Genomic DNA, 24,780 nt, shown 5'->3' with positions numbered 1-24,780 from the left:
TGTAATATCCTCTTAGTCTCTCTGCATCCTGCATTTCTGTAGAAATTAATACTCTGTTCTCATTTGAAGGCTGTCTGTGAAGAAGCACTGAGAACAGGATCCCAGGCTGGCTTTCATTTGGACGCAGTTGTCTTTGGAGGAGAGGATTTCCGTGCCAGCATAGGTTGTTGCTTCTCTGTTTTCTATAAATGTTAATGTATGGCATTCGCACTGGAGAAGCCCAATGTGATTTATGACCGTTGCTTTTCCGACAGCAATAATTAAAGTAATGACAACACTTGATTCTGCATTTTACATTTCCACTTTTCCCCTTTATTTTTTTCAATGCAGAATGCATCACTGGGACATTAAAGCGTGGTCCCTGTGTGTTACAGGGCACTGACACATTCTTGTGCTTCTTGCCATGCAGTACCAAAAATTAGTAAAAAAAAAAAACCTGTTGAGACACTGAAATTATTTAAAAATGTGATATCCATAAGAAACATGCACATGCTTCTAAGAACTACATTTAAAGTCCTAAAATTCTGGTGTCTGCTTCATCACTGTTTTACAGACAATTATCATTCAAGCTTTTGACATCATGCACACTCTCCTGTTACATTTTGCTTTCATAAATTTACTTTAAATGTTTCCCATGTCGATGCAGCCATGTATTCATATGAAAGCACTATTAGTCTTCCTCAAAAATAAAAAGAATTTCAAAATTTCTTCTATGAGAGGCCGCTTAGCTTCTTATTAATCTGATTCAGTTTAAAGATAATAGCTCAGAGCTATCAATACTTAAATTAAAAATAAGTATGTTAATGAAAAACTAGCACTGTTTTACTAAACTATCCTTACAAACTGGAAATCTGTCTCTCAGTAGTGACCCTAAGGAAAGGGAACATATTATTATTATTTTTTCACACCAGCCTTCACGTGAGCACGTTACTTAGCTGGTGCCCTCTGAGCACATGAATTCTCATGAATGCTTTTGCTTCTTCTCAGAAGTCATCTACCATCATTTTTTCATCCAAATACTAAAGCTTGAATATTCAGCTTAGGACATCAGTTGTGACAAGAATCACAACCAAGGAAAGTGCAATTCTATTCTCAGTGTGAATTTTTTAACCATTTAGTTCTACCCAGTACATCAATTTATGTAAAGCTTCTCTTGCTGTAATGCTTCTCACTGTACATACAGTAAATAATATAATCAAATAATTACTTCATGTAAGTCCCAACTCCACAGTCCTTACCAGCCAAAACTTCCACTGACTTCAGGCTTACAATTTCTGATTTGAACTGAATCAAAATCTGAATTTTATAAGCTAGTGTTTAAAGAGAGATTTATTTATTTTTTGCTAAAGAAGCTTTTTTTTTTTCCTCATAAGAGTATTATTTTGACAATATAGCCTTGCACCCCTCTTTTGTTTTCTATATTGGTTAAATGAAATCTCGAACTTTCTTTTTTTTACATAGGAAATATTTAAAATAGAAAGGTTTAAAAGACTCCTGTCAGCTTTTCTTTGTTTTCATTATTTTCGTAGGTGCAACAAGCAGTAAGGAAACTCACGACATTCTATATGCCAGGCAAAAAATAATAGTCACAGCAAAGGCATTTGGCCTTCAAGCAATAGACCTTGTTTACATCGATTTCCGAGATGAAGATGGGCTCCGCAGGCAATCAAGAGAAGGTGCCTCAATGGGATTCACTGGTATGGCTTTCTGCTGATGTCTCCAAGTAATGCATAGCTTCTTCAATTTAAATATATTGCTACATTTACTGTCACTTAGACAAATAACTTGGTTTTTATTTCAGGTCATTTATCAAAAAACTCAGTAATACCAAGGTCTTCTATGTTTATTAGCACCTTTAAAATTGGGGCTGGAAATTTTGCCTGAAAAGTCACAGGCTGCTTTTTAAAACCACATCCCATGAAGCGCATGACTGTTTTTGAAGAGGAGATGGGGTAGAGGCTGTGCAGTGATTACTCCCATCACGGAGCACGGGAAAGGCGATATTGCACTCTGTGATGACCACTCTACAATTGCTTCTTAAAATACATGGTTCCCTTTCTCCTATTTTTTTTTCAAACGGCAGTTATTAATAAATACTTTTTAGGTGAAGGAGTTGAGAAGCAAATCTCGTATGCTAATTGCTAGGAGAAAATTATTTTCTTATTATTTTCTTTGATTTGTTTTTCATCTCCTGGCTCCCCTCCCCGTAAGTGCTGGTGACACCTACGGGTATTGGCAGACAGCAAGAGCAGCAGGCTCCTTGCCCCAGAGTCCTGTAAGGCAGCCTGTCACCTTGTGATTGGTGTACCAGATCACTCGGACACCCTGGTGGGACAGTGCAGCCACCGAAGATTGGGGTTTTGCAGTAGGAATCAGCCATTTGACACACGCATTAGAGAATTCTAGCATATAGGACGAACATTTATTTGTCTCCGACCATCATTCAGGATATACATATGGTAATAGTACATCTCTTCGGTTTTTGTTACCAAAGGCACGGGTCCTGGTGATGCCATCTAGCAAACTATATTTTTACAGTTAGCGGTATATGATATCTTAAAGCACCAAGTTCTTTTAAGTGATCTCAACGTGCCAGTGAAAGAACCGCAATCGATGCTCTTCAGCGCACACTCTGCCTTACTGTCTGCTGAGCTTCAACGTTTGCAAAACCAGATCCTGTTTCAGAGGCAAAACGGTTAGCTCCTCACGGCTACATTATCCACCTCCACGTGGGCTTCCACCCTTCATTCGTCTGCGATCGCAGTTGGGAAAATAAAAGAGCTCCTGAATGGTAGCACCTGCTGATGGCTACCTGATCTGGACCAATATTTCCTAGCTTAAGGAAAGGCTTGATTTTTGAAAAAACTTAAGCGTCTGAACCTCCTGTTGACAGAAGATGGAGTTGCAGATGCCTAGCACCTTTGAGAGCACTCTTTTTGAACACTTAATGTGTATTTAAATACGTAACTCGGGCTGCCAATTTAGGAAATTTAGAAATGCTCAGCATAAACAACGTTAATGATGGTTTGGACTCCACTGACTTTAGGTGGCAGTTGTCTGACATCAGGATAGGGTCCAGATAGGAGACAAATAAAAAGGTCACATGTGGCAATTTAGGGCGTAAAGTGAATTTCTAACTCAGCCATAGAGGTGTCCTGCCTTTCCGTACAAGGAGTAAAGATCTGTAAAAGGGACAGACTTCATTAAGGTGAACTCGCAGCTCCTGCTCTTTGCCTCCTGCCTTTCCGCAACTATCATCAACACATTTCCAAAATCCAGCAAACAGCCTGAGAACCAGTCCAATCATAATTAGAGACGGGGCAATACTGACTTTTCTGATTTGGTGGCCAAAAAAGCAAAAAAAATTAAAAATCTGTTTAAGTCAAAACAAACCAGTGTTTTTCATATTTTTGGTAAAAAAGAAAAAAAGTATTTGAGGTCAATGCAAAATGTTTCACTTGTTCTTTTGTTTCTTTTGCTTTCAGTTTATCTAATGTTTTTATAATATTTCTCGCTTGTTTTGATTAAAATAAAATGTCATTTCAAAACTGAAAGCAAAAACATTTTGTTCCAAAACTATATCAATGAAACATTTTAACATTTCCAATTTAATATTCATCACAGAAAATTACAAACAGGTCTTAGCCTAATCCATGACCTTGTATAAAGCAGAAGTCTGCAGATCATATTTGCCACTGACAGTCCTCTGATAACGTGAGAGTAAAATACTGAAATGTCACCTTAATAACAAGTTCAAAACAAGTTCTTTTTAAACATTTAAGATCCCTTCTTGTTACTTTTTCACAAAGAATCAAAATCATTGAAATCAACGGGACTAAAATGAGCTGAGGCTTCCAAATTGCTCTCTTAGCTGGAGAACACACACCTATTTGCACGCATAGGGCCAAATTCAGCACCCTCAAAACTAATGCAAATCCAAAGTACTCAGCAAAGTTACATGTCCTTAGATTTTCCCATATTCACAGTTAGACCGGCAGAATTGGCCTTAATGTAATCAAATATGTTCACTCAAGATTAAACAAGCGAAATAATATAACGAAGAATTTACCAGCTCTTTAGTTACTATTGTAACCTTCATTGCTTATTGTAGCCAAGTTTTCTTTTCCAGTTATCTTAAAAGCAGCCTGTTTTTCCTTCAGTGAGTGTGTTTACATAAAATCAAATGTTTTCAAATGTCATTTAGCCAAATTAATAGATCTTTTATATGTTTGGGGTTTTTTTTAATGTATATAAATGGGGGTGGGGAGATACACACACACACACACACACACACACGGCAAGATGTTTTACAATACCAGAACCCGTGGACTTAAAGTCAGTGTGTTGCCTATATAAATGGTCATCAGTTTTTGGAATGTTTATGTGAAAAATTAAGTAAACCTTGCCATAAGCTTTAACAGCTGACTTAGTCATTATAGAAAGTCCTGTGCTACATGCTGAGAAGCCAGATATAAATACGAAACACTATAGGTTTCCTCTCTTTTTGCAGTCTTTTGTAGAAGACTAAAATGACACCATCATACAGTTACCTAAAAGACTTGACAGGTATTGATTTAAAGCACGATATATCAAGTGGTACTGTAAAAAGGATTTCATGGTCATAAATTTTAATGTCTTCCAATTTTGCACTCTCTCAGTAACTTGTCAATAACAACAATTCTGTTTAAAATATTTGCTTCATTCCTGCATGGCATTACGTCTATTATACAGTTATTTGGGTACATAATCTGTGACAAAAATCAGCTGAGTGCTGTAAATCAAAAGTTAGATTATATTCTCTGTAAATTGTTCAGTAGCGTTTTAATGATAAAATGTATAGCTTACTGCTACAGATATCTTTATCAAAAGCAAATCTTTTTGCAGGAATGTTTTACACTTTAAAAAATCATGTATAACTATTTTTATTTGTGTTATAATTATAGACTGACTTTAAATATAATTTAAAATATATTCTACATTTTTCTCAGAAAGTTAAGCTCCTTAGGATTTTGCAGGAATTACTTGTACACCCTTCAATTTTAGAATTAGTAGTCTAGCTAGGGAGAATTTGTTGTATTACAAATAAGGAACATCATAATCTTATTAATGGTGACATTTGATTAAATTGACTAAAAAGACTTTGATTACACCTAATGTAAAACACATTAGTTAAGAAAATTTGTCTCCACGTAATTTCTTTCAAAAAATGTAGTTCTTACTGAGTTTTAAGCTTTCACCTATTTTTAAGCTCTTTTTTTAAATAGTTACAACATTCAAATTTCAAACTGACTGTTTGGATGCCCTTAAACTAAAGGTTGTTTAATAGGAAATAAAATAAAATTGAGCTACTTATGGCTTTTTAGCAAAAAAAGGTAGCAACACTAAAAAATTGCTATTTCTTTGCTCATTAAATTAGGTAGATTGTGCTGCTGCGTCCCCAGATTTTGTTTGTACTCCAGGTTATCACTCAGACCCACTGCAGTCTGATAAAAGTAATCCCAGGGTTTTTTTGCAGTGGTAATTTCATTTAAAATAGGTGTATCTCTGCCGTCACGCATGAGACTTCTTAAACCGAGTGATGGGCTGATTTCTAACGTACGGCTGGCTGGACGTCAGTGAGAACATGGGAGCAGACCCCCTTGTGCTCAGGAAACCTCCTCAGGTCCTGACGCTTCAAATTTTCCTCGCGTGCAAAAATCCCGCTCCCGCGAGAGGCTGCAGCGTGCGGCGGGACGGCGCGGCCGTGGGACCCTCCGTGCGCGGGAGACTGCTGCTCACTTGGGGGCAGGTTTGCAGGATCAGGCCCATCCCTCTGACTAGGTTTGTTATCTGGCGCGGAGGAGAGCCATTTATTCCGCGGGAAGCTGGGAATTACGGTAGCCGCTCTTTATTAAAACACACCGAAACCGAAGTGCAGACATCACACCGGTCTGTGAAATTCCCTCAGAAATGAACTAATAAAGTCAAACGTTACACTTTTAAAACTGTCAAACAAATTAGATATGTCTTTGTTTTAAGGTAGCTAAATACAATAACAGATTAGAACGGATTATGTGGCTGTCTATTCATGTTGAAAATCTCTAGTAAAAAAAGGCACCAACTATTTTTATTTTCTTAACGTACGTTTATACAAGAAAGGATTAAAAAAAAAAGTGCTTCATAAAAGCTCAGGGCACCACTGGTAGTTGTTTAATATACCGGTGACCAAATAAATATTGCAACCTACCTGCAACTGCTAACTATTGCAACAGCAACAATTTAAAAAACATTGAGGATTTTACGATGCTAAGCCAACACTGAGAATTTAGGGCATGATCCTTAGGTGACTGGTAACTTTTCAGTCCTACAAATCTCTGGCCATCTTCTTCAGATCTCATTTTCTGAAGGCATTTTAATAAAACTTATTAAGGAGTGGCTGGAGCTGTTATTTATATAGTTAAATTCAGCGATGCGTTATACTTCAGTGTTGTTGACTGCCCCGGACAAACAATTGCACCTGAAACGACTGAGAGAAGATGTATGGATTGAAATGGGGAGGGAGGAGAAAGAATCGTGGGTTCTTTCAAACTGTACTGAATGCAAGCACAGCTCCAGATATTTTTATTCTTAAAAAAATCTGGCAAAAGGCTCTCTGCCTGTTGTCCAGTTTAAAAAATAAAAGAAACCAAGTAAAATAATTAGTTAAAGAGCAAGAAAGTCTGCGAGGCATATGAGAGCCTCAAGTGGTTGGAACATTTTGCTTGAACATCTGTTTGTCGATGCATGATTCTGGTGTTATTAATCTTCTTTGTAGGTAAGCAGGTGATTCACCCCAACCAAATTGCTGTTGTCCAGGAACAGTTCTCTCCGAGCCCTGAAAAAATAAAGTGGGCACAAGAACTGATTTCTGCTTTTGAAGAACATCAGCGATTAGGCAAGGTAAATATTTTGTTAATATGCCATAGTGGAAACCAAATTTGAATAATATTTAAGATTTATAAAGATTGGTGATGGCTCTTTGCATTTATCTTATGAAGTGTGCTGTAACTGAGAGTAGTGCTTGTGAAATCTGTGTCTGGATAGACTAGAGTGTATATTTATTATAAATGAGTCACTTCCCAATATATTTACAAATCGACCGGCTATCTTTTTCTGCCCCCGCTGATTTAACTTTGATTCTTTGATTACACAGCCTTTGGAGTACCTGCATATATCTACAGCATCGGTGAATTAAAACCGCTTCTCCATTATGCCGCAGAATCACGGTGCTACTGTCATAGGAAAATATTTGCAATGAAAAGGCAGGTAGCCTGGCAGACGACTCAGACTGCTTGTGCAGACATCATTTATGGAAAGAAATAAACAGATTAGGAAGTCTTGGTTTTCTAAAAAATCTCTATGTTGGTAAACCTGTTTCACTTTTGGGGGTTTGATCCTGCAAACATCCCTGGTAGTGAGTGAATTTACTTTTGAGCAGAACTGTTTGCTGATTGTGGTTCTTAATCATTAAAAATGGGAATGTTTTATGTGCATTTGTACCAATTGCTGGACCTGAAATTTGGATAGAGGAGAAAGCAAATTAACACTAGAATATGATTGTTCCTAATTTAGTGCATCATTGAGTCTCACGTTTCCTGCTCTGTGGGTTTCTGCTATGTAAATATTGCGGTGGTGATGCACAATCTGTCTCCACTTTGTGCCAGTAATACTTAAATTAGGGGTCGCCTGAAGGAAGATTTTATGCTAGTTGCGGCATTGTCAGTTAATTATCTTAAAGGTTATTTGCTATAATCCAGTTTGCCTCTTTTTGAAAGAAAAAAAAGTTGCAGCTAAATATGTTTATCTTAGCTGCAGCCAAGCCCGGACTAGTTAAAAAGCAAAGTCCCGATGTCAGAACGGGGAGTGCAGATGAGCGGGAACGGTTCGCGTGTGCTTGTGTGGCATTCAAGTGGGAGACCAATCTCTTCGGTAGTGAAGTTCATATATAACACTGTGCATAGGGTCTCACTTTCTCCGGTGCCGTATAAAGGTTTTCTGTACATTTCTTCGCTTTCTGGTGGGTAGAAATAGACTGGGGTGCGTGCCTTCCCCGTTCCCCTGCATTTCTGATACTGCAGACGTTGTGCATGAGAAATGCTAAAAAGGTCAAAGCAGAAATGATGCTTTCATCTCAGGGTAAAAGTGTGACAAGGTATTTGCTATTGCTCTGCCCCTTTCTTTGCTAGGCTATCGCATCCCCTCTGTGGTATCTGGGGTTTCCAATACGTCCGTGACTACGATATTTGGGTGCTGTGCTGAGCAGTTATTTCAGGGTCACTATTAGAATGCTGTATGCCTGTATCTCTTTGTTCTGTTCCCTTGATTTTGAAATGTAGCTGTCTTCAGCCAAACGATTTAGAAATAGAAAATGTATGACTGGTTTTGCCCAATTTTCCGATTTACAAAGCTTGGCTCTCTTACAAAAGGCATCGTTATAAACATACTGCTGGTGAAAATGAGTAGGCAGGTAGATGCAGAAAGAAAAAAGTCAAACGACATACTCAGCCAAATATTGTTTATGTTTATGATGTGTATAATACTATTCATTCAGCTGAATTTAGTTTCAGAAACTTATCTAAGGAATACCCCCGTCTACCGTCATCAATCGATGAGGAGACTAGACTAAATTTAACTCTAGTCCCAGTATCACACAATCATGAAGCCAAACATGTTTAATATTGAAGAATTCGGTATTAGGCAAGCATCAGTCTTTGGATTTGTTTTGAAGCTGTTATTTTACTGACATAATGCTGGTTTCTTTCTTATATCAGCCATTCGGGGGGGACTGTTTGGGTTTGGGGCTTTTTTTTTTTTTTTTTTAATAAATGCTTTTAAAATAGGTTATAAGTTTCTATAATCAGCTGCAAGAACAGATTTGCTGAGGGTTTGTGGTTTGGGCTATTTTTTTAACCAACCAGGTTGTGTGCTTCATATATTTTTGCATGTAGCCATCTATCAATAAAAAAGGACTGGCAGGTTAATATGCGAACTTCTGGATCTTGTATCACTGCTGTATTGCCAGGCTTCATAACAAAATTGGAAGAATAGTTTTCCATGTAGTGCTGCAAACTTCTTAATCAAGTTTGCAATTTAGTATTATAAAATGTGTCAGTAAGAAGAGCTTGGACGGTCTGACTTCTTAATTTTTTTCCAAAGCAAACATATCTCACTGAGGGAGCCTCTTGCTCCGCGTCCTAGTGACATGCTAAAATGTAAGTAATAACTCTTCCCCTACCACCTCCTGACAAATACTCCACACAGTGGTTTTAGTAATCCTTGTGTCCTAATGAAACACCTCTTCTGTTTTCCTTTTCCTTTTATTATATTAAAGTGTTCATGTCAGTAAGACTAAAAATATAGCTGTGGTTAATACGGTTGAGACTTGCATGGTTTTGCCATGTTATTAATCAAAGTTGAAAGCCTGGAAAAAATAAATGTGAGGGATTTGTGCAGCTGTTTGTGTGTTAGATAAGTTGCTGGTCTGCAGTCTCTGGGATCATAGTTTGTTATTAATTGGGTTTAAAGTTTGATGCCCTTGGTCAACATTATTTTATATTAAAATACAGTAATAAGCTTTTATAATCTATTCCAGTTTGAGAGCTACAATTGCCTTAATAATCTTTCTTTGAGAGAAGGCTGAACCAGGCTGGTTCATCCTGGAGGCTGAAATACTTTGAGATAGTAGCCCCCAAATGTCAGTACTGAGGTCAGGAAAAATTAGGATCTCGGATGAGCACTGCAGAATTGAAGATGCTGTGGCAGTGTCCAAACAGAAGGAAATTAGAGAGCTAACCAGCTAGCCAAAAGTATTTGGGCTTACCTTACGGAGATAGTCCTGTTTGAGGGGTTGTTTTGGTTTGGCTTCTAGGTTGGTTTGGTTGTGGGTTGTTTTTTTTTTACATTTCTAATCTAACTGAAAAATAGCATAACTAGGAAATAAATGGTAACGTTGTATTTTGGACAATTAGAAGACAAATGTTGAAAAAGTATATTTTGTATTTTATACAACTATTTATTAAGTGCTCTCTTTTGTCTAGATCTTCGAGATCTAAAAATGAAAAGTGCTTAAAAAGAAAAGTATTATTTCCATATCATTTCAATATTTTTCCAGTAGAATTTCATTACTAGGGGATATGATTTTCAAAATTAAAAAATCCATCCTAAAGAAAGCAGGCGTAGCTGTTGGGAAAGTCTAAATATAAGATAAATGTCAGAGTGTGTTCAAAAATGAAAAAAGAAGGGTAATAAACATTGTTCTGGTACTGGTACAACCAGACTACCAGAACAGAAAGGACAGTCTCTGTTCTAAATTTCTGAAGTATTTGTACAGGGAAGTGATCTTATAAATCCAGGTTAACTGAGTCCAAGAGGGTAGAATTAGTGGGAGAAGTTACTAATTTATTTCAAGAAAAAGATCTGAATTCTATGAATGAAGCTACAATAGTCTTTACTATGTAACTCCCTCCTGCGTTTACATTACCAATACACTGGATACAGTCTCTTCTATATGTAGTTAGTGTTTTATATATGACAAGAAAGACATTGAAAATGTGTTTTTGAGCCATTTGACTTGTAAATACGTCAGGCGTAATATCATTATCGTAACAGGATCTTCCCAAATCATCTGGTTTTTAAATAAAATTCAGACAGAAAGAAAAGCAGAAAAGTAAAGTAAGAGGTTGCTTACACATTTCTCTCATGTACTCATTTACAAATGCTTTCAAAGCACCTGCACATTAAACCAGGGAATAGCTAAATGCTGCTGCCGAAGTCACCTGTCAGGTAAGGATTATTTAGAGTTGAGGTAAATTCACAAAATTCACAAACCCAAACTGTAATATGGGTTGAATATTTTAGATCCCATGGGGCAAAACAGAAGAAATATCTGTACGTGCCACATACGAATGCACAGAGTGCTTCTAAGAAGACCTTTAACATATGTTTCTTGCATTATATTCTGTGCCATTGTATATCATGTTCCCGGCAACTGAGGAATAATCTATATGAACTCCAGCAATTTGACAAACTATACAGTTTCTTTTATGGACCCTTCCAGGATTATGAAAAATCTTAGGAATGCATTTATTTACACAGCATCTACCCAACAAAGGAATGGAAATTTCCAGCAGTGGCTCCCTTATAATGCTCTTTGTTTAGGAAAAGCTACCCCAAGCTACTGTATCTTGGAGACGATGCGCCCTCGTGCTTGGGCCAGATCCAGCTCCCACCGCCGCCCGGGGAGGTCTCTCCCCGCTGCCCTCCCTCTCCCGGCAGTGCCGCGGCCCCCGGGAGGGCTCTCCGTGTACGGCCCCAGCCACGAGGGATCCATCCTGTCCCAATCCAGCCCGTGGGTGCTGGGAGAGCTGGATCGTGCCCCGGGGGTGGCAGGCTCCTCCAGGCTGCCTCCTGGGAGGGACGCGCTGGAGCATCCCTCTGGCATGGGGTGGCGTGGGACCCCATCAACCCACGGGGATTATATCGCACTTTATGGGGCATTATATCTTGGGGCTTTACGCGAAGCTGTGGGTGAGGAAGGAGCCCGGCTCCCCGCTCCCCTCGCCCAGGACAGACGGCAGGCAGAGCTTTGAGGTGCCACCAACTAAGCTGGATCCCATCCCGGGGCGACGCCGGCAGCACGGAGTGCACGCTGGGCTGCAGCGCTGTCAGCCCTCGCTCTGAGGATGCCGGGCATTTGCTGTCGTTTATGTTAATTAGGCAATGTATATTCCTCACGCTGCAGAGTGAGGGATTCAGGGATTTGTGATAAATTGCCACCTTTTATGAGCTTCGGCCTTAAGAAGTAGAGGCTCAGGTGCATCTCTGTGCAAAGATGGTGGGATTTAGCATGGGCCACTGTTACGTTGTTTATCTTTTTAAAAAGTGGCCAAGTGAAATTTTCATGTGAAAACTGAGAATAAATAGAGATCGAGAGAGAGCTCATATTAGTACTTAAAGTTTCTCTATACAGTTTTATTATGGAAAAAGATTTTAGAAATGTGTTTTGTGTCACAGTTGAGGGCTTTTCTCTTAGAAAGATCCATCTGGGGGCAAATTTCGAACCTTTACAATAGAGCAGAAGGGGCTATATTAGCTAATTGCTTGTGCTATACTGGTTCCTACACTGGCGCAATCAGTCCTGAGGGAGTTATGCCAGGTGGGGAGAGAAGGAGACAGATTTTACTACGCGGGGCTGCAAAAGCTCCTAAGCAGGGCAGAAACTAATACAAAACATTTTCTTGCCAACTCCCCCCTCACACTCCCCAGCAGGCATTTGGTGGCTCTTAATCTGTTTTCCTCCACTCATTAAAGACCTATGTCCAAAACGTGGGGGGAGAGGGACTCGGATGGCGCTTTGACATTTCCCGCAGGGAGAAGTTTCTCCACAAGCCGGGAGCAGAAGGACGGATGCTGTGCCCCTCCGTAGCCTTTCCACCCGGAGGTAGCTCCTGGAGGAGGCGGCTGCTGTCCCGGGGGACGCGGGCCCTGCAGAGGGCACGGGATGGCACCCCTCCGGGTTCCTCCTCAGCAAGGCACGACCCCTCTGTCCTTGTCGCCTCAAGGAGGTGCACGCGGGGTCTCGGTGAGACAGGGTGAGTGCCCTGGCCGTGCCGGCACGCTCCCAATGCAGGCGATGCTTTTTTGCAGGCATGGTCTGGGGAGACACCCATCACTGCAGACACCTGCCCGCTGCTGTACCAAAACCTGCTGTGCACCAAACAACCCACCGAGGCAACTACCCACCTCCCAAATCCCTCTTTAAAAAGCATTAACAAGCGCTCTCGAGCCTCGTTTCAATTTCCAAAGCAGGATCTAACCAGAGATGTAATGTTCTGACCAGATGGCTCTTTTTAAGGCTTACTGAGGGAATTCAGAAGCCTATCCAGCCAAAATATTGTTTCAGTTAATTTAAGTAGCAGCAGTCTTGCTGCCTCTTCACTCCTCTCTGTGCTAGCTGGCATTTTCAGGGAGTCAGAGAAGCTCTCTGCAAAAGCTCCATCAGCTGAAATAGAGAATGGCAGTAAAAAATGGCTGTTCAATCCTATTCAGAAAACGAATCTGAAATTAGAAAAAATATAGACTACAAAAATAATGGTGATTCCATTCTTGTTCACAGAACGAGCTTCACTGTTTTTACTTCTCTTGCCTGCATTGTATTTTATAGCTACTTTCCCCTTCAGTATCAAATGCCTTTTTTGTGTCCTTTACTTCCAGATGAAATTTTCTGGTCTATATTTAATAAATTGCTTCCATGTCTATAAACCTCAAGTTAATTCTAAATGACTTAATTAAGGGCATCTGAGGATACTGAAGTCTTAATATTAGTTACTTTTTGTTTTTCCATATAATAACCGTGATGCTCACTAGGGGAAAAAAATGCATGTTGGATAGGATGTTTGTCCAGGAAGCTGCTTTTGTGCTATAAAATAAAGATTTGTTTGGCAGCAGCAAGTGTGCTCTCTAGGATTCTTCCGTTCCAGATACATTGCAAGACCGAGGATGGAAACCAGTGGAGAATATTCCTGATTTCTAGGACTTTCTTCTGTTTCTTTAATTTTATGCTTTCCTACTCTAGAGGAGCACACAAAAAGGCAACAACCATGATGAAAAGGAAATGAAAGAAAACGTAAAGACAGCAAGAAAAACCCTCATGTTTGCCTTTCATTCAGGGATCTTAAACAGGCTGTTTGCTCATTGAGAGGTAGAGACTTCGGTGGCTTGAAGGAGTTTTCTGGAGGTGGACCAAGCAGGATCCCCTGGCCGATCCCAGCCTAAATGCCTGTCCCCAGTGGTTCAGGCAGCTTGGGAGGCTGCAAGAGGGAAAAACAGCTTGTCTGGCTCACACAGCAGGGCAAGACCCTTATCCATGGGCTAGGAATGATAACGTCAGGTGGAGGAGAAGTAAAGGACCTTGTAGGTCCTTGTTCTTCATCTTTCCTGCCCCACTCTGGACTTGAAGGATCACAAAGTCCTCCCTACCTTTGAGCTTTAGAAAGGGCTTTTTCTGTAGGAGTTCTTGTACTGCTGCTAGGGAGTTACTTGAGGTAAAAATTCATCTCTATTTCATGTTGTTGTTGCTCTTTCTTTCTCGACCTTTTGTGTCCTTCCATCTGCTCCTAGAGGTAGAAGCCTATCTCATACAAACAGGCCTACTTCTGGCATTAAAAACTGATTTATCCTCCGAACTCACTAACTGCTTCTGCCCTGGTGGAAGTTTACACCGGTGAAAAGAAACAAAAGGCAGTGATATTTAGTGTTTTCTTCATATCAATAAAATGGCCACAGAAACTTGCTGATGTTGATACTTTGCAGAATTCCCTCCCCATCCATCCCTTCCTTCAACAGATCACAGAGACCCACTGAGCATCTCCTCTTGCCAAAAAGACATTTTTGCAAAACCTTTTCAGGGATCATTTATTTTCCCCAAAGATTTTGTGTATAAGTGTCTTTCCTCCCATAATCTTGCTACAGAAAAGGGACAAACATCAAAGGGTTCAAAGGAGAGGATACAGAAACAAGTTTGTATAACTTGCTGTGCGTGGAGTTTTCAGTTTGTCATATGTGACCACACCAGTTATTTGGGCATTTCCTACCTCCTGCAAAGATGCTAAAAGAAGGCCAAGAGTTGTGTGTCAGCCGGATCTGGAGGCAGGACAGGCCTGAGCAGAGAGGAGTGCGAGACATTATCTTGTTATAGCCTGAATGTATAGTGCAGTTGACCCAGATACCTTTGAACACCTCCTAGCAGCTCACTAACCTTTGGAAGTTCATCACTAAAGGGTGGAATCGTGACCCAGCTCTTTATGATGGCTCTTTGGCTACAGCTTGCAGAAGAAAAAATTAATTAAACCTGCATTCAGTACCATCACAGCTGTTAGCTTTTTTCCTACTCTTGACTTCCCCGAAAATATGGTTTCAACCTTCTGTTTCAAGGGAAAGTCATTCCTTTGTAGTCAGCATAATCACTCCTCCCCCAGGCACAGACCCAACTCCATTTGCTGCGACCAGGACTCTCTTCTCTTTTGTTCATTACCTGTAAGCAAATCCAAGCGTTCTTTTTAAGCCCCAAAGCAAAGATTTCCAAATTTCCTCTGCAGGGGGTTGCCTAAAGAATGTCTGCTTTCATTTAATCCCAGGGGAATTATCTTCCTGAATGCCGTGCTTTTTAGGGGAACCCTTTGCCATCCACCTCAGAAAAGCAAATCTGCCCTTCTTCCAGAGCACAACACTCTTATTTCCTTGTAGCAGTTTAACATCGTGCAGGATTAGAGATAACGTTCTCAGACCCAAGCAGATTTTAGTGGGTTTATTCCATGTATTTTTGTGGTCTCCAAAAAGTCATAACTAGACCTTTGGGATTTAGAAGTGGGCGAGCCACTGAATTACCATGGAAAGAAGTAATGTTTCTCAGGTAACAGTGGATCAAAGATTTCTTGCATTTATGGACTTGAGGATGCTTATCTATACACGTTCTCCATTTCCCCTTGTGGGAGGTACGCAAGGTTTGCACTGGCCAGCTGGCATCGCCCGTTCTGCTCGTTTCCATTTACCCTGGCATCTGCCCGCAAGCGCTGCTACAGGTCGCAGGGGTTGGGAGGGGACTTACATAATTACTTATTTAGACAATGGCTGTATTCACACACAGCCTCCGGCCCGCGCTACCAGAGTGGTGTGGGAGCTCTGCTTGATTCACGACATCTCCTAATGATGAAGGGGGTGGAGGAGAGGAGGGTGGCTGGCTCACTGGTCCCCCTACGCCCATTTCCCCTAGGTTCTACTTGCACGTCCTCTCAGAAGGCAGCCAAGTAGGGCAAGGAGATAACTCGACTGCCACACATTCACTGCAGGGATTTGGTCTGCAAAGGAGAGTATTGCTAGCTAAACCGTTAAGAAAAGTGATTGAAGAAAAAAAAATCTTCATCAGTAGGACAGTATTTCCAACCCTGTGACAGCAGAGTGCCATCAAAGGACTTCCCCTCAGTCATGAGTTGCTTGTCTTCTGAGCAACAGTCACCTAACTAGTGGCAGAGATTTTTTGGGCAATTCCACAAGCATTAGATATATCTTAGACCTATACTTAATTCAAAATTCAGCAGCAGGTGCTTTCTTGTCCGTATTGCAATTTCATGGAATGTGACCTTGGCTTGCTTTTCCTTTTCTTCCACTGGCCGGGTACCCAGAGTCCACCCCATGCCAAAGCCTACCTACTCAGCAGGATCCCCTAGCACCTCCAACCCTGCCATCTAAATCACCTGACTAAATCCGCAAAGTAAACTGCTTTTGAAAAAGTTGGCTGTCTCTACATAGTGGCCCAGGGCAACCCATACCTTGACACACAGAATAAATGAATATAGCACTATTGGCTATATTCTTTCATGTGATGCAAGACAATTGAGGGTTTTTTTCTACAGGCTTAATGTAGTCTTTATAAATGTCTTTAAGAAAGGCCTGGCCACTGTCACGTGGGAGTTAAAGTTGTTGGCTACATGTATGATGAGATCTGGTAGAACGGGGCATCAAATCAAAGCCTTATTAGCAAAGGTTTACCAATAGTCAAGGTAATTAATAACAACAGCAGTGGTTCCCAAAACAGAGCGCGGAGTTCTCACAACCAGTGTTCATGTTTGGAGTCCCATCTGCAATCGATCAGGAAGATGGTTGACTTTTTGCAACTTATAGGACTTATTTGGTACTTTGAAATTTATATACTTGCTATGCATTAGGAAAGCCGATCCTCACATTCAGTACTGATGCAGGTTATTAATAGTTTCCAGTGGTCTAAGAACCAAGGGTCTGCAGTAGCCCTCTTAGTGAGTTCATTGCAGTCGTCAGGACGGACGTGGATAGAGGCACAGATAACCACAGACAGAGCAAATGCTGAGGAAAAAGCCACAAGCATTCCCAGGTGCCAGGGTACCTCTAATTCTTCCATCTTGTCAACCAAAGGGGACTAGCTCGTCTGATCACTGTCCCACATGTCCCAGAACAATTATTACTTTACTTTAATTAACTCATGTACTTTAATCCAAGCCACAGCTCAGAGAGAAGTGTGTCACATAACTACGAGGTGCCTTAAGCATTCTGTATCATAATAGTTTTAGCCAGCTTGTTTCTCTTGTTAACCCAGTGGTACATAAGGAAACAAAAGATGGTGGGAGTAAAACCCCGTGTAACAGTGCATATTATATAAAAAGGTTTCAGGAGAGATGAAGAAGTATGAAACTTTACTTTCCCTGATCTTCTGGAAAAATGTGAAAGGTGCCTCACTTGTGATCCTGCCCATCCCCTGTTGTAGCCAGTCAGTGCAATTCTACCACCCATGATAAATGCTGGCAAGAGAGCTGGCTGTATCATTTCTTCCCCTTTCCTGGTTCCCCCAGAACATATTGATCCCCAGCCAACACAGAAATCATTGACTCTGAATCTCCTCCATTTACCTTCTAGAAAGGTAAAATGCTTCTTGCCGTAAAAAAAATACGCTCTGTTTATGAGATGGCCGTATAAATTTACCAAGCTCTTAACTACTCCCAAAAGTTTCACAGATCAGATGTTTCTAGATGCTGCCACATATAGACATACACAAAAAGAGGAGGTCTTCATGTTCCAGGAACCACTGGATTAACGTGTTCATCTTCTGGCCGTGGCAAATAACAGACCAATGCTGAAACTCTTTCTGCTGCTTGATACATGTCATTTCTTATAGGTAAAGAAAATCTTTAAGGATGACATACAGATTTGACAACAGCCATGTCCAAGATCCATGGCAACACATGGCCAGAGTTTTCTTCTAAGTCAAAGAAGAGCCCTCAATTATATGTTGAACTTCGTTAGATGTGAGTTGGGTTTGGTAGTGGCTACGTTTAACCAAAAGGAGGTTCATAAGATACAAGCATAAGCTTTGCCAAACTGATGTCTTACAAAGTTTGGTTCTGAATCTCTTCGGTCTCTCCACGGTCACCTGGAAACTTATTGCATTACATATTCCCAATGCATAACTTGATTTGTCCCCTTTTTTCATAAGCCTGTATCTTCAGCTCCTGACCTGTGAAAATGAGTGTTCTTTGTCAACTCTGCCTTATCGCTTCCCTTGTCTGTAGGCTGGATCTTTGTATCACTTGGGGCTGACTATGCTCAATTCTCTTTTTTCCAAGCCTATCATTTTTCGCTGTTTCCTTCTGAAAAAAAACCTAGCGGCTTTCTATAATTTTAATTCCCTGCCAGCTGTTCTCTGTATTTGCCAAAAGCCTTCTCCGTTTCATTCTCAAAGCAGTTTAGGACATATTGAAATTCAAAGTAGAGCTGTTAAGGCCTTACTCAGCATGGCCTGCATCTTGCATAAATAGCTGTTATGTTTTTAAAGATGTTACTACTGTTTTAACAGAGCATTAAATGTCATTGTGAATTTATTGCGTTCAGATACTACATGGTTCCCGGGGAATGCAGCAAATTGCGCAGTACTGGTCCTGCATCATTCAGCCTGGAGAAGGTGGCCTGATACAAGAGATGGAGATGGGGAAATGACGACTTGGTGGGCTCTGTCAGCAGCTCCAATGACCAGGCAGAGAAAAGAGGAGCTAGATGGGTCCGCTGCCTTCTTGTTGCTCGGCTCTCACAGAGCTGTCCAGAAGGAATTCGAGTCCTTCCTCGCTTGTCAGGACTGGGAAGGACTCTTAGGTAGTCTGCATGATGATCCAAACGGGAAACGTTGCCTGTTCACCTTTCTTCCTTGCTTTCTCCCTGGTAGTCTGCCCGGACAGAGGCACACAGCGATCAGGCTGAGGGAAGCCAAAGGCTGTGCAAATACTGTTGCACAACCCCCTGCTGTGTTGTGCTGCCTTCACAGCCGCACAGCCTAGGCCAGCCAAGCACTCTTACGGCTCCCATACGCTACAGGCTGGTGAGTGCCAAAGTCACCCTGTTTCTCACAGGGCTTCGCCCTTAGCACGTGCACTGTGTGGCTGCATGAAGGATGGCTCTGGATAAGGACAGCAGAATATGCGCTGCATTGCTGAAAACAGGGGCAGTGTCTTTGGCCCACAGAGCCACTCGCTCCTCGGAAGGGCCAGCGGTACGGTGGGTGCCGCGGTTGTCCTCCGTTCCCCCACTTCTCATCCCGACCGAGTTACTTGCACCCGTGCATCGTCACCCAAAGGCTGCACCCACCGGCTGCGGCTCTGCCTCTCCGCTGCTCCTTCTCCCAGCTCCTCCGTCAGCCTCTACCTGGAGGACCTGTCTCTTCCCAGGGCAGGTCTGACACGTCTGACTCGCCTGATGGCAGGACCCTTTTGCAGCTTTCTGAAAAGGCTCCCACTGAATGATGTATATGGCCACGTGGCGAGCGAGAACCACAGCCACCGAACATGATGGATGCAAACCCCAGCCTCGCACCACGCACCTGCCGAGGCTCCCATTCACGCTGCAAGCTTCCTTAAGAACAGACCCTTGGTCCCACAGTTGAACTACTGGAAGTCTAAGTACAGGCTGGAAGAGTGAGATTATTGAGAAAATTAGCCAACAAGAAAATTTAGATCTATGACTAAATTAATCCTCAGATTAACGCTATCAAAGCAAATGGTGTTTATAGAAAGTCTTGTTTTCTTTATATTCATGCGAGAGAAAATCAAAAGAATACTAAAGGCAAATTTCATCTAGCAGAATTGGAAAAGAGAGCATGGGGACAAAGCTATAATTACTGGTATTTCCTATCTGTTGAAACCTGTGGGTGGAAAGAGAGGCAGTGAATAGAGTATATTCAATGGCATTAAAATCGGTTTCTTTTTCTGGACTTTAGCTCAACGCTGCAAATTAGCGGGGACAAAATAAGCCTCAGAGTGAACAGGCAAAGAAGCCAACTTCTTCGTGTTGCTCTTTGCTGTTAGAAAAAAAAAAGCATTTTTTTCCCTCAAGAATTCAAATTCCTAGCAACCCAAGCTACAGCTGCACGCTGACAAGAAGAGAACGTACGGCAGATCTCAAGTGGTTCAGTGTGCATGTGTCCACACACACGCTATTATCCTGGTTTCCTTTCTAAACAGGTTATTTTAATGAAGAGAGGACAGGCGTGCCGTTTAATTAACTCCTGCTTTCAAAAAAGACATTCTGACCCAGATTCATCACGCTCCAACTTGGGCACCCGCAGAGGTACCTGATTTCAGAGCATCCTGTGTACTGCCAGTGGAGGGGATAAGACCTTCCCGATCATGATTCGGACCACCAGAGATCAGAACTGCCATTGCTAGGCGCCCATCTCTTTCTGCAAACTATTGCAGGTCCTTAGGATAACTGTGCTCCTAAGTCAGCCATTTCACAGAACTAGGAAGGATGATTCCAGACCTTAACAAATCTCTGCTTATCACTGTCATCCCACATGCAAAATTCTCTTTTAAGCAATAGCTATTATTTGACTGAATGCCTATAGAAAAATAGGCACAATTAAAACATGTTTTTCTGACAGTGAAAAAAATGTATCTTGCAGTTTGAGATGATTGTGTAAGCCTGAATTATTCTGAAGAAGTCCTGTGTCATAAAATGTTTACTTTGTTCCCGATTTATTTTCACAACAGTTAATAAATGGAATAGTTTGAGGCTGCATTTTCTGTAAAGGTTTAAAAGTATAAGTGAAAATGGCTGAGAGGTAGCTAAGATTAAAAGTGGTGGATTATTATTAATAATAATAATAGTAATAATAATAATATTAATGTTGTTTTTGTTGTTGGAGTAATGTAGGTTGCTCTGTAAACAAGAAATTCGATTTGAAGCGTCTACCATTGAGTATCTGTCAGTCCCATTATTCTCCAAATCCACCTAAAATACTGCAAGCTATAGTAGGAAATCCTACTTAGAAGAAAATAATAGTTTTAATTATCAGGTTTTTAATGGCTTTAATACAGCCTGTTCTCACACAATATTGGTTTGTATTAGATCACTGTTTAAGGTGGATTTTTGTCTTAATTGTTCTAGAATGTGATTTAGTATTTAATTAATACTGCTTCAGTCACGCTAGATATGTCACTGGAGCAACACATTTCCTAAACATTTTTCTAAATGGGCTATATTTTCCCTTTAGTTATTAGAGTCCTCTATTTAATGATTATCAAGCCTTAAACGAAACCAGAAAACAATAAACGGCTTGCTCTCCTCTGCACTGCTCTCCCTATGCATGCACAGCCACACATGCCGCTATCCTTCCTACCCTGTTCTTGGTTAGCCTCGCTCGCTGTCAAATCCGAGACCCGCCTGTGATCCCGTATCGATTGCAGCAGGGCATTAAAAGGGTGCGCAGGGCTTACAGAGACGCCCTACCCAGCGCTGGGGCCAGGCCTTCCATTCTGAATTCTTCAGGGAAGGGATCGCATCTTTGTATTTGTTTTTTTCAAGAACATGTTCAAAGTACTGTCAGAATTGCAAATAAGATTTTTTTTTTTTTCTACTGAACTTTGGCATGTCTTGATGCACAGTGTTTTATCTTCAAAATCCTACCTCGGCAACACATGTGTGGATTAAAGCATCCAAAGGAACAAGTCAGGTTTGGCCCTATTTAAAATATGTGTCTTCTGTTTAAGATTTAACTACGATTCATAGTTAATTATTTTAAACTTGTCACCATGGTACCAACACAAAATTCCTAGAAATACAAAGAGACTTCTGAAACCTGCCCTGGCTCTCAGATCGCCACCGCTGAGGCACACTGGCTAGTTCTGCAGCCGCTCAGGGATGTTCCCCATATGCAGTGCCCAGGTGGGCTTCACCTGGGCTCCAGAGCAGATTTGGGCAACGTTATCGCGCCAGCCACTTGTTTTTTCAGCTTTCATCCCAGCGCTGGCTCCAAGCACAGGCCCAGCCTATCTTTAGCACCAGAGACCTGATGGAGAGGTGCAGCAGCACAACCTCCACGCACCCCCAAGTCAGGAGAACTTCCCTCCACCCCCCCCAATGCCTATTGCTGTTTCCTGACAAAGAGAACGCTTCTGGCTTTGCCCTCCGTCCGCAGGCGGTTTCGCGCCGGCCCCGTGGCACAGCCCCGGCGCTGGCGGGTGATGCTGGAGGTGGGGAGCAGAGCTGTCCCCCAGGCGTGGTGTCCGCCAGCCCCCCCGGCTGGCACGCACGGCCTCGCCGCTCTTGGCCCTCGATGTTTGCCAGATAGAGAGGCTGAAACAGGCAGGCCACACACTGGGCTTCTCTTTTCTCTCTCTTTCTGCCTCCTCTTTGGAGCGCTCGGCACCCACCGCATTTCTTTAACTGCATTTGCCCCGTCTCGGTTAGTTTGTCTCCTAAAACTCGTCCAGGATTCCTGTGGGAGCTAATGTTTCTTGCCGAACGGATGTGTTTTTGAAGAAAAAGACAAGCCAACTATGATTTCCAGAGGTCCTCTCAGGAAGTTTGTATTCTCTCTTTTCCAGGGAGCGTTTACTTTCCACGGGAGCATGATCGACATGCCATTACTGAAGCAGGCACAGAACATTGTTACGCTTGCCACAGCCATCAAGAAAAAATGAGCTGGTAAATGAAGCTCTCCCCATGGGGCCCCAGTAGCTGTTTTAAAAGATGACTATAATACTTGGGGAGGGGGGGAAATTAAAGACGTCAAGCTTAAGCAGAAATTCATTTCCATTTTGCAGATCTGTCATAATTTGCTTGCCAGCATTGCTAATTACTAAAACTATTCCCAACTCAAACCACTGCTTGCTCCTGCACGGCCCGTGTACTACTCATAGCCTGCAACTAAGTTACATCACCAACTGTGTGACATCACGATAATTACTACGAATGCAGGATTATGACTTCACTAAAGGTGAAAGGCAAAACGTAAACTGTGAGCTCTGTTAAAAGAGCAGATGAAAACCGGGTCAATCGCTTCTATTTGTATCTATGCGTCTTCCTGCGCCGGTGCAGAACGCCCGTCAGAAAGGGCAAAGCCTCAAATAATTACACACCAGTTGAAGTAATTGCGATGAAAATCATTACCCTGCGCAGGCTTCGTATCCCCCCCCGCCCCGTCCTTCTGTAAATGTGCAACAGCCATTAAAAATATTGCTCTGACAATGCGGAACTCTTGACTTTCTTCTCTTTTTTGAAGCGGTGGCTATTCAGAGCGTTTCCTCCTGGAAGCGTCCAGCCCCGGAAGGGTTGGACGGCAATAAACTTGTAGTTTTCAGAGACACAATGCAGCAGAACTTGTGCATATGGTCTCGAGTCAGATTTACATCACATTAGGGATACGGCTACAGGTCATGTGGGCCGTGTGGTTAACGGGCTTAGTAAAGCTGTTTTGAAGAGGTTAACCCAGCTTGTAGTAAGGGTAAATAAACATAACAACCAGGCATTGTCCTCTATTCAGCATGTACTCTTATATGGAGGGCTAAAGGGTATTGAAGCTGCAGAGGATCAACTTGTGGTTGCCAGAGGACTCCAATGAAGTTTGAAACACCAACAATCAGAGATTTTGTTTCTGTTCCTCATTAAATCATGAGCTTTTGTGCTCAGACTATGAACGACTGTTCTTTAAGAAATTAACAGAATGGGAAGTTTTAAACTATGCACCAACCTTTTCATGACCTACACAGCAGCAATGCTGCTGCACTTAGACAAACACCGCGGGGAAGGCTGTTCTGTTTATTTAAATTTGTAAATAGAAAACAGTTGTTTTTTAGTTTCATTTTTCACCGCCTCCATGGCCATTTTACGTATGGAGTCACAGCGGCTTATTCCTCCCATCTGCTCGCTTAGTATGCTTCCCCTCCGTCTCCGAGCAGCGATTTTAAACATTTTGGGTTATTTTTGGTTTAATTAAGGCGAGAGGAAGGCGAGAGGGGGAACCACCACCGACAAACCCGCGTGGAAGCAGCGGGGAAAGGGAGCGCGGGGGCGGCGGGAGCGCCTCGCCGCGGCCCCCCCGGGAACGGCGGGGACACGGCGGGGCTCGGCCCGGGGAGGAGCGGGACGGGGGGCGGCCCCTCCCCGGGAACGGCGGCGACACGGGGGGGCTCGGCCCGGGGAGCGGCGGAGGAGCGGGACGGGGGGCGGGACGGGGGCCGGCCCCCCCGGCAGCGCTCCGGGGCGGCACCGCGGGCACGGACCGGCGGCCGAGCCCCCCCGCGGCCCCTCCGCGGAGTTTGGGGATGAGCAGCGCGGGCCGACACTCCCCCCACGCCGTCCACCCGTGTCCCGTCCGAGGGCGCTGCGCCGGGTGATGCCTTACAGCGCGGGGACCTCCGGGCTAATCTGATTAATTAAAGACTACCTGTTTATATTGCAGCCACCCCACCCCACCCCCCACCCCCCCACACACACACACGCGATTCAGGGCACCCTCCGTTATTAATTCTTGGATGACTAAATTATGGGTAACACTATTAAAACATTATCAGACCTAATGAGAAACAATTACTTAGAAGATGAGCGGGGACAAGCCGGAGCTGGGCACATGTGTAGTTATCCCCGCAGATTACCTTAATAAATCATCAGGTGCAAGGCAAGGCGGCGGAGAGGCCTGGCGTAGGGAACGGAAAATGAGATTTATGAGATATAGGGCTTTTTTTTTTTTTTTTTGGCTTTTTTGCATAATTTTTTCATTAATCTCAATAGGACCCGTGTGGCGTAGATTGTTTTATTCCCTTAATACCGCGCCGAGGGGGAGGGGGGGAGGGGAGAAGGGGAGAAGAGGGTTTCAAAAAATAACGTCTTCATTGTTTTACTGAAGTCTTAATGACAACGTGTGAGAAGCTGGCGGGAGATGCGCGGCCGCGGAGGGAGGAGTAATGAGGA

At 42.5% G+C, this 24,780-nt stretch overlaps 1 protein-coding gene across 3 annotated transcripts in view; it reads left to right on the top strand.

The window, feature by feature from the left end:
• CLYBL (citramalyl-CoA lyase) overlaps positions 1-23,063 on the top strand; it is a 176,073-nt gene extending 153,010 nt beyond the window's left edge. Inside the window, exons 5-9 of one of the 3 annotated variants that reach the window (XM_075137914.1) lie at positions 70-163; positions 1,530-1,697; positions 6,794-6,918; positions 22,416-22,515; positions 22,635-23,050. In XM_075137914.1, coding sequence (XP_074994015.1) covers positions 70-163; positions 1,530-1,697; positions 6,794-6,918; positions 22,416-22,511 — 483 coding nt within the window. In that variant the 3' untranslated portion in view covers positions 22,512-22,515; positions 22,635-23,050. Of the gene's footprint in view, positions 1-69; positions 164-1,529; positions 1,698-6,793; positions 6,919-7,171; positions 7,296-22,415 lie in introns of those variants that run through there. The other 2 variants (XM_075137905.1, XM_075137921.1) reach the window with 2 other exon arrangements.
• Positions 23,064-24,780: the final 1,717 nt, after the last annotated feature.

The sequence above is a fragment of the Calonectris borealis genome, chromosome 1, assembly GCF_964195595.1.
Source record: "Calonectris borealis chromosome 1, bCalBor7.hap1.2, whole genome shotgun sequence".
NCBI lineage: Eukaryota > Metazoa > Chordata > Aves > Procellariiformes > Procellariidae > Calonectris > Calonectris borealis.
The sequence above is the reverse complement of the archived record's forward strand: the minus strand, read 5'-3'. Positions and strand labels throughout refer to the sequence as shown.